We start from the raw sequence: 18,014 nt of genomic DNA, 5'->3' as shown, positions 1-18,014 counted from the left end.
GCATGTGTGGTCCCGACCATGAAGCATGGAGGAGGAGGTGTGATGGTGTGGGTGTGCTTTGCTGATGACACTGTTTGTGATTTTTTTAAATTCAAGGCACACTTAACCAGCATGGCTACCACAGCATTCTGCAGCAATACACCATCCCATCTGGTTTGTGCTTAGTGGAACTATCATTTGTTTTTCTACAGGACAATGACCCAAAACATACCTAACAGGCTGTGTAAGGGCTATTCCAAGAAGGAGAGTGATGGATTGCTGCAGCAGATGACTTGGTCTCCACAATCACCCAACCTCAAACCAATTGAGATGGTTTGGGACGAGTTGGACAACTGTCTCTATAGCACTTCACTAATCTGGGCTTTATGGGAGAGCGGCCAAACGGAAGCAACTCTCGAGACAAAGGCACATGACAGCATGCCTGGAGTTTGCCAAAAGGCAAGTGAAAGACAGAGCATAAGACAAAAGATTCAGTGGTCTAATGAGACAACATTTGATCTTTTTGGCCTGAATGCAAAGCGATGTCTGGAGAAAACCCATCACCCATCTAATACCATCCCTACCGTGAAGCATGGTGGTGGCAGCATGATGCTATGGGGGATGCATTTCAGCGGCAGGGCCTGAGAGACTGGTAAGGATAGAGGGAACAATGAACAGAACCAACTAAAGGCCAATCCTTGATGAGAACCTGCTTCAGAGTGCAAACAACCTTAGACTGGGGCAAAGATGTACTATCCTACAGGACAATGACCCCAAGCATACAGCAAAAGCAACCCTGGAATGGCTTTAGATTAAGGATGTGAAAGTCCTTGAGCTGCCCAGCCAAAGACCAGACTTCAATTCCATTGAAAATCTATGGAAAGACTTGAAGATTACTGTTCACCGCCGCTCCCAATCTAATTTAACAGAGCTTGAGAAAATCTGCAAGGACGAATGGGAGAAAATCCCCAAATCCATTTGCAAAGCTGATACAGATGACTCAAAGCTGTAATCGCTGCCAAAGGTGCTTCTACAAAGTATTGACTCAGGGCTGTGAATACTCATGTACATTGAATTATGTCTGTATTTCATTTTCAATAAATTAGCAAAAATGTCTAAAAACATGTCGTTTTCACTGTGTGTAGACGGGTGAGAAAAAAACATTATTTAATCCATTTTGAATTCAGGCCGTAACATAACAAAATGTGGAATAGGTCAAGGGGTATGAATACTTTCTGAAGGCACTCTATTATGTTGATGCTAAGGTGCCTCACCTCTTGGTGGAGGGGCTAAAGGTGGCGCATGTCTCCCCGTCCCAGGCACAGTAAGGGTCTCTGGCCAGGCAGCAGTCTGAACAGGCCTTCCCATAGACGCTACACCTGTGCAGGGACAACTGGGTAAGCCCCCTCTCTGACGACACATACAGCTGTTGCTGTGGGTCAGAAGGGAAGAGGAAGGACTATCAGAGGCATACAAACAACAGCAACACAACAACAGCAGTAATCATAGATGAACACGTGAATATTGATGAAACGTACCCTTTTTGATGATAACTTCATAGTCTTAATAGGAGCTGGCGTCTGCAAAAAAAGAACAACAAATAGGGATTAGGAGAAGATAATACCGTAGAATGAAGTTTTTGGCTTGTCCCATCTCCCTCCTTGTATTAATTTATACTAGACAGTGATTTACATGAAATAGTAATGATCGTCATTACCCTGAACATTTCCACTTCCTCTAATGTGAGTTCTTCTGTTGTGCTAGTGTCTTTAGGAAGTACTATCACCTTTTGGACTGTCCCACGATCTACAAAAGAGGGGAGAGCAGTTCATAGCGTACATAGTACCACAGATAGCCTAAATATTATAGAAACATATTTAGAGAAGGTATGTGTGAAATGTAAAAGGCACAGTTTAAACGTTAAATAAAATATCATAAAATGGCGTAAATTCATAATCTAGATATGGTTCTGCGTGTGACCGCTAGGGGGCAATGCAGTTCAATCTACAGCAGCCCTGGCTAAAAAAAAAAAAAACAGAAACCCAGTCAGACAGCGTACACTTTTACTGCCCTCCCCCACCCACTCAGTAACAATGGTATTAATGCTATTTTCGGTTCTCCGTTGTCAGTACGTACTTCATGTCCCACTTATCATCAATGTGATGGCTCGTTGCAGTGATGTATGAGAGCGTGTTCATAAATGTCCAACAATCTGTTGTTAACGCTACGTATGGTGTTCGAGAGCTCTCCATCAGGGCCATCATGGTTCTTCGACATGGCATCTTGTAGTCTGGGCCATTAGGGTATTGAAGCCGACATCCTCTACCATTGACAATGGCTGGACATCAACAGCAATCATTTATCTAATCAGCGATGTGATTTGCTTACTCCATCCATTATCACACTCTTTCAGCAATGCACCTGCACTGCCTCTGTGGCTCAATTCCACCTTGCAAAGTTTGTATTTCATCACCTTCTCCTTTCACTTCTGAAATTATTGCCATACATAACTTCGCCGCTTTCGCTTCCTCTCCATTTTTCCAATTGTTAACGAAGATGACGTGTGGAAGACTTTATTTATATCCATGGCAAATAATTTGAAAGACGCGTATCTTCTCCTACTTACAGCATTATTGCGGTACGTATTTATATATATATATATATTATCCTTTATGATGAGGACCGAGACCTGTTAATCGTAGCTTTTTGATAGTACACTGATTTTAATTTTGTACAATTTATTTTACAAAATTTACGGTTAGGGATTTTTTTCTAAAGGTTAATGATCCCAAATGTGTTAGTCTTTTTCAATTTACAGTTAGTTACCTTCTCTTGTTTTTCGATCAACAAACAAAACACATTCCACATTCACAGATGTGGCAGACAAATAATAAAATACAATATAAAACAAAACAAACCGATTTGCAGCACCCCTATCTGTGATCATTTTAGCTGTTTCCAGCTTTAGCTGAGACAAGGAGCAAATAATGAGTTTTTACAGCACCTTACATGTATATACACCAATTACCCTAATCACCCCACTGACTCTGTCCAATTTGAAATATAGTTGAGTAGTGAAGACCAGAGTCTATCAAACCTGGGGTCATAAGTAGTGTTGCACATTTTGGGGAATATTTAGAGGTGGAAACTTTCCGTCTGAATTAACTGGAATATATGGGAATTAACGGAAATATATGCAAATAAAATATTAATACTATTTAAATATAGATGTTTTTTGCATTGGATATATTTACCATATATGGAGACATAATTGCAAATTATTAAATCCTTCCAATAGAAATGTAAAAAACAATTTAGTTACGAATTCAACTTTAATTAAATGAGTTGACTTTTCACATGGGAGGATTTTACTGAACAACAAAAGAAAGGGAATATTGAATGATCCCCAATGATCCATCACATCTCTCAAAAACATTTTCAACATACTTCTGTAAAATGATAGTCTATAAACTAAAGCTTTGGTTGTCTTCCTCTCAGGCTTCCATGTTTTCTTCCTGGACCTTCCCAATGTCCACCTCTTGAACATCAGACTCTGAGGCCTCATCTTCACTGTCACTTTCCAACCTTGATGATGTGTGTGTGTGTGTTCCCAAACAAGGACCAGTTGCACTCTGAGGCGGCTGATGTTGGTGGGATTTGGAGGATGATGGACAGGGGAAAGAGCCTCAGATCCAGAAAGTCCCTTCCACAAGGTGGCTGATGAGGAAGGAATGGAGTTTTGCCTCCGTATGTTCTCTCAGAAGTATAATTTGCAGTAAAAATTAAATAAATAATAAATAAATTTGCAGTAAAGTTAAATGTATCTGATTTGGATCATATGTGACCTTGTCATTTGCTGTTCGGATGGCCATGATTGTACGCTCTGACTGCTCTTTTTGTAATTGGTAAGCAAGCAATCTGCTAGGCCTATTGCTATATGGTATTTCTGTTTAGTGACTGTACTCTCCCGAGTATAGTCCAAATTTAGTTTGGGTTTGGCGCTGTCTGGGGATTGTTAAAGGGAACACTAAAATAACACATCCTAGATCTGAATGAATTAAATATTCTTATTAAATACTTTTTTCTTTACATAGTTGAATGTGCTGACAACAAAATCACACAAAAACTTGATTTCCTGCAAGTCTGTTACTTTTGATTTTGACACCCCCTTTGTTCAGGGACACATTATTCCATTTCTGTTAGCCACATGTCTCTGGAACTTGTTCAGTTTATGTCTCAGTTGTTGAATCTTAATATGTTCATACAAATATTTACACATGTTAAGTTTGCTGGAAATAAACGCAGTTGACAGTGAGAGGACGTTTCTTTTTTTTGTTTAATATCTTTTTCAGTTTTATTGCATGACCTAGCCCATGGCAGTTCCATGTCAGTAGATTTAAGGCACTAGTCAACGTCATCGAACAGTAATCGAACTCTAGTGCAAGTCATCTCTGGGTATAGGTGGATAATAGTTACAGCTGCTAGCTAGCATGGCTCACCTGTGCCCAAGAAGAGCACCTCATACCTCCCGTCCACAGCATCCACCAGGTCCACCACGATGGAGGTGAATCGGTAGTCCACTCCAGTTCGGACCACCAGAGGGCGCTTGTGTATTGTGTAGACAGGGTGGTACATGAGGGGGTGTGCCCTCACAAAGTTCACTGCCTCATCCGAAAACTCCTTGGTGGAGCGGAGGCCCGGGGTGAACGTTCCTCCTGGACACTGTAGGCGAAAAGGACAGATAGCTCTGGTTGAACTGGGTCATGTTCAGTGGCACCAAAAAGAAGAAAACCATCTGAAACAGGAAAGAACTACTGTATCTGGACTTGGCCAATCAAAACTGCATGATTCCCTTTCCATTGCACAATGTTTTGCTACGGTGTACATCAATGAATACGTAGCATGTACATCAATGAATACGTAGCATGTAGCTCAACATGTTCTTGTGTGTTGGATCATGGGAATTATGGGATTTTGACCACACCAAGACACTGACAGTTTGACACATTGTTTCTTTTGATTACTTGTTGATCTAGATTTGACTCTATGATCAATAGCAACTTCAAAGCTACCCATAATTTGTTTGTTTATTGGTCCTGAGTGTACGTACCGTTCCAGGGCGAGGGTAGGGGATCTTTCCAGTGTAGGGGGTCCACTGGTAGTTGTGTCCATGCTTGTGTGAGAAGGGGCCATTGAAGACATTGCGAATGTCGGACATAGAGTACACACACACGGCTGAGCCCTTAAAAACAGACCTAAGGAAAGAGGTGGAAAGGTGGTGGAAGAGAGTCATCAAAATAAACTACCCCAGTGGTGTGTATTCATGTCTGCCAAGGGAAGAAAGGCATCCGAGCAAGCGTAACAGCGCCCCTCTGTCTCTGTATGCGTAGCCCATCTATCTGATGCTGTCTGGTCAAAAAGAGTATGACATTGTTGCCGTCCGTAGCATTGAATGCAAAGGAAGCCAACGAGCATTTGGCCTCTCTTGATTAAAAAAATAATAGCCAATCAGCGTTGAGATAAACTGAGTGAGATCAACTGTGAATGGTCCTGGTGCACCAGAAAGAAAGTGTCAAGGGAAGAGTGTCAAAGGACTTGTGGTTTTATTTAATTAGATGTACTAGCCAATGATTATAACAGCGATTCTGATACAACCATAAATTCATAAATTGTGCCCCTGGCCTGAGAGGATGGGAGTTCAATATGAAGCTAAATGTTGGCTAATTTTAACTAGCTGGCTCATCATTGCCCATGAAAGGAAGTTAGGCTAGAGAGCATGCATTTTAGCCAGGTAGCCTAGGACAACAAAAACTAAAAGTGTGTATTGTATGACAGAGTCATAGACCATTTCAGCAACATGGAAAAGAGGAGGATGGCAATTGGTGTTTCTCTACAAGTAGGGTGAGCCAAGTTTTTCCTACTTTCATACACGCACACACACACAAACACAGAAATCAGTTCCATGGACAACCACATCATATTTAGCTTACGTTAATTGGACTGATTCAGAGGGGTTGGGTTAAATGCGGAAGTCACATTTCAGTTGAATGCATTCAGTTATACAACTGACTAGGTATCCCCTTTCCCTTTTCCTAAACTGTTTTTGGTATATTTTAGTTGTAACTATATTAGACTAAGCATAGGTGATTTGATGACAATGAAATATTGAAATTGATGTGGTGCTGGAATAGTGGAGGCAGCTCCGGTTTTCTTTGAAACTTGCGGAAATTCTCCATGGTTCTAAATCAATAGTTGTTCAGTAGTCTGAAAATGTCGGAAACATTAACTTGCTTGAACTGTTTGTTACATGCAATATGCTTTGTGGACTTCGCAGGACAGATGTTGCTCTCCGTTTTTGTGATAAAACAAAGGTGTGGTTAAATTTATTAAGGAATATAAACTAACAGGTTGTAGGGCAAACAACACAATTATCACAACACATGCAATATGGCTTTTTTTCCCTGGCTTGGCTTCCCCAGTGATTTTACCCATAGGTTGTAATATGTTGTTTTTTCCCCCCCTGGCTTGGCTTCCCCAGTGATTTTACCCATAGGTTGTAATATGCCCCCCCCCCCTGGCTTGGCTTCCCCAGTGATTTTACCCATAGGTTGTAATGTGTTTTTTTCCCCCCTGGCTTGGCTTCCCCAGTGATTTTACCCATAGGTTGTAATACGTTTTTCCCCCTGGCTTGGCTTCCCCAGTGATTTTACCCATAGGTTGTAATATGTTTTTCCCCCTGGCTTGGCTTCCCCAGTGATTTTACCCATAGGTTGTAATATGTTTTTTTCCCCCTGGCTTGGCTTCCCCAGTGAATTTACCCATAGGTTGTAATATAACCTCTGGATAAGAGCGTCTGCTAAATGACTTAAATGTAAATGTAAATGTAATATGTTTTTTCCCCCTGGCTTGGCTTCCCCAGTGATTTTACCCATAGGTTGTAATATGTCCCCCCCCTGGCTTGGCTTCCCCAGTGAATTTACCCATAGATTGTAATATGTTTTTTTCCCCCTGGCTTGGCTTCCCCAGTGATTTTACCCATAGGTTGTAATATGCCCCCCCCTGGCTTGGCTTCCCCAGTGATTTTACCCATAGGTTGTAATGTGTTTTTTTCCCCCTGGCTTGGCTTCCCCAGTGATTTTACCCATAGGTTGTAATACGTTTTTTTCCCCCTGGCTTGGCTTCCCCAGTGATTTTACCCATAGGTTGTAATATGTTTCCCCCCTGGCTTGGCTTCCCCAGTGATTTTACCCATAGGTTGTAATATGTTTTTTTCCCCCTGGCTTGGCTTCCCCAGTGAATTTACCCATAGGTTGTAATATGTTTTCCCCCCTGGCTTGGCTTCCCCAGTGATTTTACCCATAGGTTGTAATATGTCCCCCCCCTGGCTTGGCTTCACCAGTGAATTTACCCATAGATTGTAATATGTTTTTTTCCCCCCCTGGCTTGGCTTCCCCAGTGATTTTACCCATGCATTTTATGTTGTTGTCCGACACTAACAAAGGACATAGAATGTATGGTTGTGTGAAAAAAACAACATTTTGGAATGATTCAAGTGATATATTACCCCGCAGTGGAAAAGACAGCGTACACGACAGGATTGCGTTCGTCTTGTGTTGGCTGAATGAAGACATCCTCTGATGGGAAGCAAGTTGACAAAGATGTTAACAGTGCCTTTTCTATAAACAAGTGTCAAAATAAGACTAAGCCTCCACTTTCCTTTATCTGCAACTGATTGAATTGCAGCCTACTGTACAGCATGTCAATGCCGCAGGAATTAAAAGCAGTCTCACTCAGCTCATCGAAATAGGTCTCCACACCATCACTGCCTATCACTGAGCACACCAGCCGAGCCTTCAGGAAGGTCGTCCACTTGTTGACAAGTGACCTCTGACCCCCATCATCATTCTGGGAACATGAAACAAAGTTAGGGGGAATTTATGTAAAATGGTAGATCATTCAATATCATCACCACAACCACTTTGCTTTCTAGTGTCCAATGGTTGTGCGTTTAGTAGGAACGAAATGGGACAAAATGATTTGAAACTGAGGTATTATCCCCTAACTTGGGGAAAACGGGCTCATAGTATTGGCTGGAACAGAATAAATGGAATGGTATCCAACACATTAAACACATGATTTCCATGTGGTTGATGCCATCCCATTCACTCAATTCCAGTCACTATTATGAGCCGTCATCCCCTTCAGCAGCCTCCTGTGGTGTGTGTGTATGTGTCTGTGAGGTCAGGGGGGGGATATACGAGGGTCTCTCACCAGGCATACTCGGCCCACCCTGGCCAGGACACTGGGGCTGCCCCCCCCAGCCGAATCCAGGCTCTTCTCCCGAAAGAAGAAGTAGAGCTTATCATCGTTCCTCTCGGAGCTGTCAGGAATCTGCTGGATCTTCACAAACACAGGCTCTGGAGATGGAGACAGACATTAGTCAATTTGTGAGTGAGTGAGTGAGTGAGTGAGTGAGTGAGTGAGTGAGTGAGTGAGTGAGTGAGTGAGTGAGTGAGTGAGTGAGTGAGTGAGTGAGTGAGAGAGTGAGAGAGTGAGAGAGAGAGAGAGAGAGAGAGATGATTATCCAGTCACCTTCTCCTAATCCCTGCCTACATGTACATTCAGTATCTACCTCAACTACTCCAGTATCCCTGCAAATTGTAATTTGGTACTGCACTTTTGGGAAGGGCTTGCAAGGTAAGCATTTCATTGTATTTGTGTAAGTGGCAAATGAAAGAGCGAGAGAGAGGTGTGGCCGACTTTTTCTCAGGGCAAAATAGTCATGAGTTGCTCAAAGTGTCACCTGTGGGTCAGGGGCAAGCTTACCATTCAGCCAGCGGGAGTCATATTGCTCAGTCCTGACGGCAGGTCTGTCTCCCAGGGTTCTGAAGATGGCCGGGTCCGTGCCCATGAAGTCAACGTGGACCCCTGCATACAGATTCCCATCTAGCAAAGAGGGAACAAAAGAGGAAGATGGATGATGATGATGGCTATTGGTATTGTAAGTGAGAACTGTGGTGGGAACTGTTATGATGAACAGACAAGAAGAGGTCTCACTGATAAGGGCCACAGCATTCTCCCGCAGCGGGTCGTAGGAACATTTCCCTTTCCCTGAGTCCACATAGCCAGGGACCAGCCTGAACAGGTACTCCTGCACAGAGAGGACAATACATGGATGTAGGTATGTTTCAGACCTGGATTCAGATACTATTTTAGGTACTTCAATTACTTTTTAACACATTTCATAACTAATATTTAGATAACCTTTATTTGAAAAAACAAATAGTTGAATATTGGAATGCATTTCAAAATACCATTTGGAAAGTTTACTTCACTAAAAATACATATCGTTGGAAGTATTTGGAAAACAAAATATGAATGTACATAGTAGTTTAATTTCATGACCACAGTCAATTTCCACGTGACCATTGAGTCTGTCACGACTTCCGCCGACGTCCCTCTTCTTGTTCGGGCGGCTTTCGGCGGTCGACGTCACCGGCCTTCTAGCCACCGCCGATACACTTTTCATTTTCCATTTGTTTTGTCTATGTCTTACACACCTGGTTTCACTCACCCAATTACCTGTTTAGTATTTAACCCTCTGTTCCCCTTGTTTGGTTGTGAGTGATTGTTTGTTGTATTGTGGGCTTAGAATTATTCTTGTATTATTTGATGACTTTGAAGAAAGTTACTTTTATTTAGTCATCTCTGCTGTCCTGCGCCTGACTCCTCTGCACCAGCTACACACAGACCCTACAGAGTCACGGTAACTGGGCTTCTCCAAAACTGCGCTTTGATGCCACGGATAGTCATTAGTAGCCCACCAAACTTGCTAATGGCCTGGTACTCAGTGCTCCATTGTCTCGCTAATCACACTGACATCGATGCAAATGCGTAGAAAAACAAATCAATCACTTCATGAGAGCCTTGGCATTCAGAGTTTGAGCGGACTAGGATCACCTGGTGTGCAGCGAGAGCCAGCTCCTCATAGCTGGTCGATGCATAGAATGAAAAGCCTATGTTGCACCACATTTCTATAGGCTATGCTATGCAAGAAAACAGAGTTTTAATGGCCTCTTTTTAAAAAGAGCAGGTCACAGCAGCTTTCTATAGGCTAGGCCCAATATTAAGCACATTGCGTCTCTTTACAACCAGAGTAGCCTACCTGGATGGCATTTAAATGAACCGTGGGAAAAACCTCTTGCAGTCGCTATTCAATGACATGTATTTTATCCCTCTGCCCCTGTTCCGACAGGTACGTGATAATGGCCCATATTATCACTCGTGAATGATGGCCACCGTGTGCTGTCTAAGGCAATGCATTTTTGGGGGGACTTTATCTAATCATAGTCACATGCAGCCTACCCAATATGCCAAATAACTCTAAGCGCAGTCTATAGGCCTAGGAACTGTGGAACACAGTTAGAGAGCACATAGCCTACAGAGCCTAGTGAAACGTGTTCTTATAAGCCCAGTCATTTGCGCAATCAGGTGTGAAAACAATCAGGTGTGAGTTTTGACTGGACACTATTTAAAAGAAGTTAAGCACATCAATCACTGGCCGAACACAGTTTATCTGGAATCCCGCAACGTCCAAGTTCTTTTTACTATATTTGACTATCCTGTGCAAATGTTGATTTGTGGTAGTGGGAGACAAGGTTGGAAATTACTGTTGTTGTTATCTGCAGATTTAAAGTCATTTTTAATAGTGAGAAAAACATCTTTCATCTTCTTCGGATTGTCTTCTTCAAAATTAGCAAAGGCAACAACCATATTATTTGCATTAGTGGTGACCAATGGTGTTGATTTTGGTTGCGATCTTGTAGTGATCCAAGAGTTCCTCATATGTACTGACAATGCATTGTCCAGTATGACTGCCTTTGAACTGTTAACATGCCAGCATAACACTGTAAGAGTCCAATCCTGTAGGAAGTGTCCTGCCTTTTAGCTCAACTTTTGGAGCAGGGTATTTGAAATATGTTTGGGGAAAAGATATTTGAAAAGTGTTTCAAATAGTATTCCAGGAAAGTATTTGAAAATACGTTCAAATACAATTTGGTAGACTGTGGTTTTTACAAATACCCATTCAAATACTAAAATAAATGTAATTGTTTTATGTTGCGTTTAAAAAAAATACTCAAATACACACAAAAAAGTATCTTAAATAACAAATACTCAAATACACATGCATTTGAACCCAGATCTGGCATGTTTGTGTGTGCGTGTGTCTGTGCATGTGCATGTTTGTTTGTGTCCATACCTCTGCTCTCCATCCTCTGTTGATGAAGGTGCAGATGGGCTTGTAGGCCCCTGTGCCACAGGTGTACAGGTGTGTGCGATTCCAGGGTTCGATCAGACGCACAAAGTTTGCACACTCCCCCTGATTAGGACAGAGGGAACAGAGTTACAATCAATACGCTTGACATACTGTGCATATTTACTGTACTACAATAACAACAGTATTTGTGTAGCCCTTTTTATACATTAAAGCTAATGGTCAAGACGTAAAGGACACTAACCTGCCCACCCTTTCCAGTCATTCTACACTCTCCTTTCCTCTGGGTAGTGGCCGGCCAGTGAATCTGAAGGAAGAAGTGTAGAAAACATTTCAGATCTGGTGCATTGTATGATTTTCTGCATGTAGACATGACATATTCTAAGCCTTAAAATAGGGCATCATAAAGGCTCATACATGCTTATAAATAGGTCATGATTTAAAAAAAGCATTATACCTGTGGACGTCAAGTGTGACTTTTATTTGCACTCATAGGCATACAGATGGCTTCAGTGGCTGAATATTTCATAAAATGTAATAAAACACAATAATGGATACTGGCAACTTGACTCCAGGGCGGCCATCTTCATCAGGGAAATCTTATCAGGTAATATATGTATCTGTCTCTGTGGAATTTTATCATAGGGGTCATCATACGGTTTTCTCTTACTATGAGGGGCTCCTTGTTGATGTTGTGCATGTCCAGTGCCACTAGGTACTCCCGGCTGCCCAGGTAGAGACGGCCCTGGTCCTGGTCCATGTGCAGGATACGGTAGTCACTGGTGTTGAAGGAGAAGGAGAAAGGCCGCGCCGTCCGCGTCTCTATCAGCTCTGGACACACACACACACACACACACACACACACACACACACACACACACACACACACACACACACACACACACACACACACACACACACACACACACACACACACACACACACACACACACACACACACACACACACACACACACACACACACACACACACATAGGCAGAGAGAGATAGACAGAGAGGAGAGAGAAAGAGAGCGAAACACAAAGACAGGCATCATTAATGGTGCGGCAGGGTAGCCTAGTGGTTAGAGCGTTGGACTTGCAAGTTCGAATCCCCAAGCTGACAAGGTACAAATCTGTCGTACTGCCCCTGAACAAGGCAGTTAACCCACTGTTCCTAGGCCGTCATTGAAATAAGAATTTGTTCTTTAACTGACTTGCCTAGTTAAATAAAGGTACAATAAAAATAAATACATTTGGATCAGAATACATTTGGGGACAGGATATACCTGGGACTTGGCTTGACAAGCATGAATCCTTAATGGTGAAATTGCCACGTCCATTTGGGATATTACAACAATAAAGAAGTTACTTCAAACAACGAACACCTCGGACATAATTGCACACGCGAGAAAACAGCAGCATACAGTGCCTTTAGAAAGTATTCAGACCCCTTTACTTTTTCCACATTTTGTTACGCTACAGCCTTATCCAAACATGTATTAAATAGTTTTTTCCCCCTCATCAATCTACACATAATACCCCATAATGACAAAGCAAAACCACGTTTTTAGACATTTATTGTAATTTAAAAAAATAAAAAAACGGATATCTAATTTACATTATTATTCAGACCCTTTACTCAGTACTTTGTTGAAGCACCTTTGGCAGCGATTACAGCCTTGAGTCTTATTGGGTATGATGCTACAAGCTTGGCTCACCTGTATTTGGGGAGTTTCTCCCATTCTTCACTGCACATCCTCTCAAGCTCTGTCAGGTTGGATGGGGAGTGTTGCTGCACAGCTATTATCAGGTCTCTCCAGAGATAGTTCAAGTCCGGGCTCTGGCTGGGCCACTCAAGGGTCTTTAGAGACATGTCCCGAAGCCACTCCTGCGAAATCTAGGCTGTGCTCTTACTTTAGCTCATTGTCCTGTTGGAAGGTGAGCCTTCGCCCTAGTCTGAGGTACTGAGCGCTCTGGAGCAGGTTGCCTGCCCTGCACCCTATTTCATAGCTCCACAATGAAATAGGGTGCAGGCCAGGTAGCAGACTGTCTGCCACTAGCACAGTGTAGTCAGCTCAGCTATCCCCATTGAGACCGTGTCTGTGCCTCGACCTAGGTTGGGCAAAACTAAACATGGCGGTGTTCGCCTTAGCAATCTCACTAGAATAAAGACCTCCTCCATTCCTGACATTATTGAAAGAGATTGTGATACCTCACATCTCAAAATAGGGCTACTTAATGTTAGATCCCTCACTTCCAAGGCAGTTATAGTCAAGAACTAATCACTGATCATAATCCTGATGTGATTGGCCTGACTGAAACATGGCTTAAGCCTCATGAATTTACTGTTAAATGAGGCCTCACCTCCTGGTTACACTAGTGACCATATCCCCCATGCATCCCGCAAAGGCAGAGGTGTTGCTAACATTTACGATAGCAAATTTCAATTTACAAAGAAAAAAAACTATGTTTTCGTCTTTAGAGCTTCAAATCATGACATCTATGCAGCCTACAATTGTCACTTTTTATAGCTACTGTTTACAGGCCTCCTGGGCCATATACAGCGCTCCTCACCGATTTCCCTGAATTCCTATCAGACCTTGTAGTCATAGCAGATAATATTCACATTTTTGGTGACTTTAATATTCACATGGAAAAGTCCACAGACCCACTCCAAAAAAGCTTTCGGAGCCATCATCGACTCAGTGGGTTTTGTCCAACATGTCTCCGGACCTACTCACTGCCACAGTCATACTCTGGACCTAGTTTTGTCCCATGGAATAAATGTTGTGGATCTCACTGTTTTTCCTCATAATCCTGGACTATCGGACCACCATTGTCATAAGAAACTAGCTCCCTGGTATACAGAAAATACCTGAAAACAAGACTCCCTAAATTCTATCAGCATATCGATTGTGCTACCAGGGCTGGTAAAACCGTGGATCATTGTTATTCTAACTTCCGCGACGCATATAAGAACCTCCCCCGCCCTCCTTTCGGAAAAGCTGACCACAACTCCATTTTGTTGCTTCCAGCCTACAGACAGAAACTAAAACAGGAAGCTCCCACGCTCAGGTCTTTTCAACGCTGGTCCGACCAATCTGATTCCATGCTTCAAGACTGCTTTGATCACGTGGATTGGATATGTTCCGCATTGTGTACAACAACAACATTCATTAGCAAGTTCATTAGCAAGTGCATCGGCGATGTCGTACCCACAGCAACTATTAAAAAATTCCCAAACCAGAAACCGTGGATTGATGGCAGCATTTGCGCGAAACTGAAAGTGCGAACCACTGCTTTTAACCAGAGCAAGGTGACTGGAAACATGACCGAATACAAACAGTGTAGCTATTCCATCCGCAAGGCAATCAAACAAGCTAAGCGTCAGTATAGAGACAAAGTAGAGTTGCAATTCATTGGCTCAGACACAAGAGTTAGCGTCTACAGCACATATGTCAGAGTCAAGGCCCGCGGGCCACATCCGGCCCGCGAGAAGGTTTTTTACGGCCCCTGGGATGATCTTGATTTATTATTAGAACCGGCCCGCAGACCGCAGCAAGCCGGCAGCCCGCAGATCTTTTACACGCACCAATACTACATTTCCCACAATGCAACGGTGACGCACCGAGCAGTAGGCTGCTTCATTTCAATATTTATTGGCACAGCAGTTGTCAGCATCACAGTAAAATTAACTTTCAGATACCCATCAAAAATGGCAAAACTGAAGGTGGACACTGAGAACCGGGGGTTTCAAACAAGGTGGGAGTCGGAGTATTTGTTCACGGAGGTAGCTGGAAAACCTGTGTGTCTTCTGTGTGGAGAAAGTGTGGCGGTACTGAAAGAGTATAATCTGAGACGACATTATGAAACGAAACACGCGGACAAAAACAAGAATATGGACATGGAACAAAGGCTACAAAAGGCAGTGGAATTAAAACGAGGCCTCAAATCTCGACAGGCTCTGTTCAAAAAAGCCAAATCACAAGGCCAGGCTGCTGTCAAGGCCAGTTTTATTTTGGCAGAAGAGATCGCTAAATCAGCCCGGCCATTTACGGAGGGGATTTCATCAAAAACTGCATGATTAAAGTTTGTGACGAAGTTTGCCCAGAAAAAAGGCAACTCTTTTTAAATGTGAGTCTGAGCAGAAACACCATTGCCGAGAGAGTAGACCAGTTGTCCATCAATCTAAAAGAGCAGCTTGTGAAAAAGGGAAAAGATTTCATTGCATATTCCTTGGCTGTGGATGAGAGCACCGACATTTCTGACATTGCCCAGTTGTCAATTTTCATCCGCGGAGTGGACTCCAGCCTAAGCGTGACAGAGGAGTTTTTGGCTTTATGTCCTATGCATGGCACAACTACGGGGCATGATTTGTATGAAGAGGTGTCAAGATGTGTAAATGAGATGGAGCTGCCTTGGGAAAAACTCGTGGGTTTGACAACCGACGGAGCACCTGCGATGTGTGGACACAGGAGCGGACTGGTGGCAAAGATACGGGAAAAGATGCAAGAGGAAAACGCGACAGGTGAGCTGACAGCTTATCATTGTATCATACACCAGGAAGCGTTGTGCGGTAAAGCCTTGAAAATGGAGCATGTAATGAGCATCATCACGCGCACAGTTAACTTTATCAGAGCCAAAGGTTTGAATCACCGCCAGTTCAAGGCATTTCTGACGGAGTTAGAAACGGAGCATGGTGATTTGCCTTATCACACAGAGGTGCGATGGCTAAGCCAGGGAAAGGTGCTTCAAAGATGTTTGGAGCTTCGTGAGGAGATTTGTCTGTTCTTGGACAGCAAAGGGAAAGACACAACACAACTCCGAGACGAAATGTTTCTGTGTGAAATGGCTTTTCTGTGTGACATTACGAGTCATCTGAATGCAATGAACTTGCAGCTGCAGGGTCGGGATCGTGTCATCTCTGATATGTACAGTACAGTGAAGGCATTTAAAACCAAACTGACTCTGTGGGAGACGCAGATGCGGAAAGAAAATTTGAGCCACTTTCCCAGCTGCCAGACCATGAAAGAGAAGCTCTCTACCAGTGCGTTCCCGAGCGCACAGTTGGCTGATAAAATAGGTATGCTTGCCGCTGACTTTCGACGCCGATTTGCTGACTTTGAAGCACAAAAAGCAGGTTGGAACTGCTCGGTAACCCATTTGCTGTTGACGTGGAAAGCTCACCACCAAACCTCCAAATGGAGTTGATTGACCTCCAATGCAATGATGCACTGAGGGCAAAATATGCGGCAGTGGGTGCTGCGGAGTTCGCCCGTTTCCTCCCCGACACAATGCCCCAGCTGCGCATCCAGGCTGCTCAAACGTTGTCTATGTTTGGCAGCACATACCTGTGTGAACAACTGTTTTCTTTGATGAACTTGAACAAAACATCACACAGAAGTCGACTTACTGCTGAACACCTCCACTCAATTCTGAGGATTTCCTCAGCTCAGAGCCTTACCCCGAACATTGATGAACTTGTGGAAAAGATGGGACACCACCAAGTATCACCCTCAACCTCAAACAAGTGAACATTACTGTGCAATCACATATTTAGAGTTTTTACTCAGTTCAAGTTTAAAAGTTAAAGTTTAATATTTGTTTTCACTGCATGTTACTTCTCCTTAAACAAAGTGTTGTTTTTGATTAATAGATTTTTGCACTTTATTTTATTGTATTTCAATCCAATTATATTTTAAAAATATTTCAGTTGAGTGGATGATAGAAAATTGCTATTATTGTTTTTTTCTTTGAAGTAAATTTAGCCCACTTTTGCTAAAATAGAAAATATAGGCTACTGATGGTGCCTTGAATACCGGTTTCTTTCATTTAATGTTCATGTTATGGGGATTTTTATATAAAGGAAATTTGTCTTTTGTGTCTGTTGAAAATTAAAGATTACTGACAGAGCCATAAGAAAATATTGCTTTATTTATCTGATCATATTGGAATATATTTGTTAGGTTTTCAGTATGTTCAATTAGGTTCACTAGACTATATGCGTCATTTAAAAAATTTCAATGAACATTCGAACAGTCCGGCCCTCGGCTTGTAGCTAAATTTTTTATTTGGCCCTCCGTCCATTTGACTTTGACACCCCTGGTCTACAGGGTCTACAGTCAATCACGGATTACAAAAAGAAAACCAGCCCCGTCGCGGACCAGGATGTCCTGCTCCCAGACAGACTAAATAACTTCTTTGCTCGCTTTGAGGACAATACAGTGCCACTGACACGGCCCGCTACCAAAACCAGCGGACTCTTCTTCACTGCAGCCGACGTGAGTAAAACATTTAAAAGTGTTAATCCTCGCAAGGCTGCAGGTCCAGACGGCATCCCCAGCCGCGTCCTCAGAGCATGCGCAGACCAGCTGGCTGGTGTGTTTACGGACATATTCAATCAATCCTTATCCCAGTCTGCTGTCCCCACATGCTTCAAGAGGGCCATTGTTCCTGTCCCCAAGAAAGCTAAGGTAACTGAGCTAAACGACTACCGCCGACTACTCACTTCCGTCATCATGAAGTGCTTTGAGAGACAAGTCAAGGACCATATCACCTCCACCCTACCTGACACCCTAGACCCACTCCAATTTGCATACCGCCCCAATAGGTCCACAGACGACGCAATCGCAACCACACTGCACACTGCCCTAACCCATCTGGGATTGGACAAGAGGAATACCTATGTGAAAATGCTGTTCATCGACTACAGCTCAGCATTTAACACCATAGTACCCTCCAAACTCGTCATCAAGCTC

General features: G+C 43.0%; 1 protein-coding gene across 1 annotated transcript in view; it reads right to left on the bottom strand.

Annotated features, from left to right (window-relative positions):
* Positions 1-18,014, bottom strand: part of LOC124031818 (semaphorin-3F-like) — a 120,117-nt gene that overhangs the window by 10,004 nt on the left and 92,099 nt on the right. Inside the window, exons 3-15 of the mRNA XM_046343522.1 lie at positions 11,925-12,085; positions 11,499-11,561; positions 11,240-11,359; positions 9,037-9,130; positions 8,806-8,925; positions 8,251-8,396; positions 7,770-7,884; positions 7,544-7,613; positions 5,090-5,234; positions 4,479-4,701; positions 1,697-1,785; positions 1,518-1,559; positions 1,254-1,411 (exon numbers count right to left, since the gene is read on the bottom strand). Of these exons, the coding sequence (XP_046199478.1) occupies positions 1,254-1,411; positions 1,518-1,559; positions 1,697-1,785; positions 4,479-4,701; positions 5,090-5,234; positions 7,544-7,613; positions 7,770-7,884; positions 8,251-8,396; positions 8,806-8,925; positions 9,037-9,130; positions 11,240-11,359; positions 11,499-11,561; positions 11,925-12,085 (1,546 nt within the window). The remainder of the gene's footprint in view (positions 1-1,253; positions 1,412-1,517; positions 1,560-1,696; positions 1,786-4,478; positions 4,702-5,089; positions 5,235-7,543; positions 7,614-7,769; positions 7,885-8,250; positions 8,397-8,805; positions 8,926-9,036; positions 9,131-11,239; positions 11,360-11,498; positions 11,562-11,924; positions 12,086-18,014) is intronic.

The sequence above is a fragment of the Oncorhynchus gorbuscha genome, linkage group LG03, assembly GCF_021184085.1.
Source record: "Oncorhynchus gorbuscha isolate QuinsamMale2020 ecotype Even-year linkage group LG03, OgorEven_v1.0, whole genome shotgun sequence".
NCBI lineage: Eukaryota > Metazoa > Chordata > Actinopteri > Salmoniformes > Salmonidae > Oncorhynchus > Oncorhynchus gorbuscha.
Note: the sequence above shows the minus strand (reverse complement) of the source record. Positions and strands in the feature narration are given on the sequence as shown.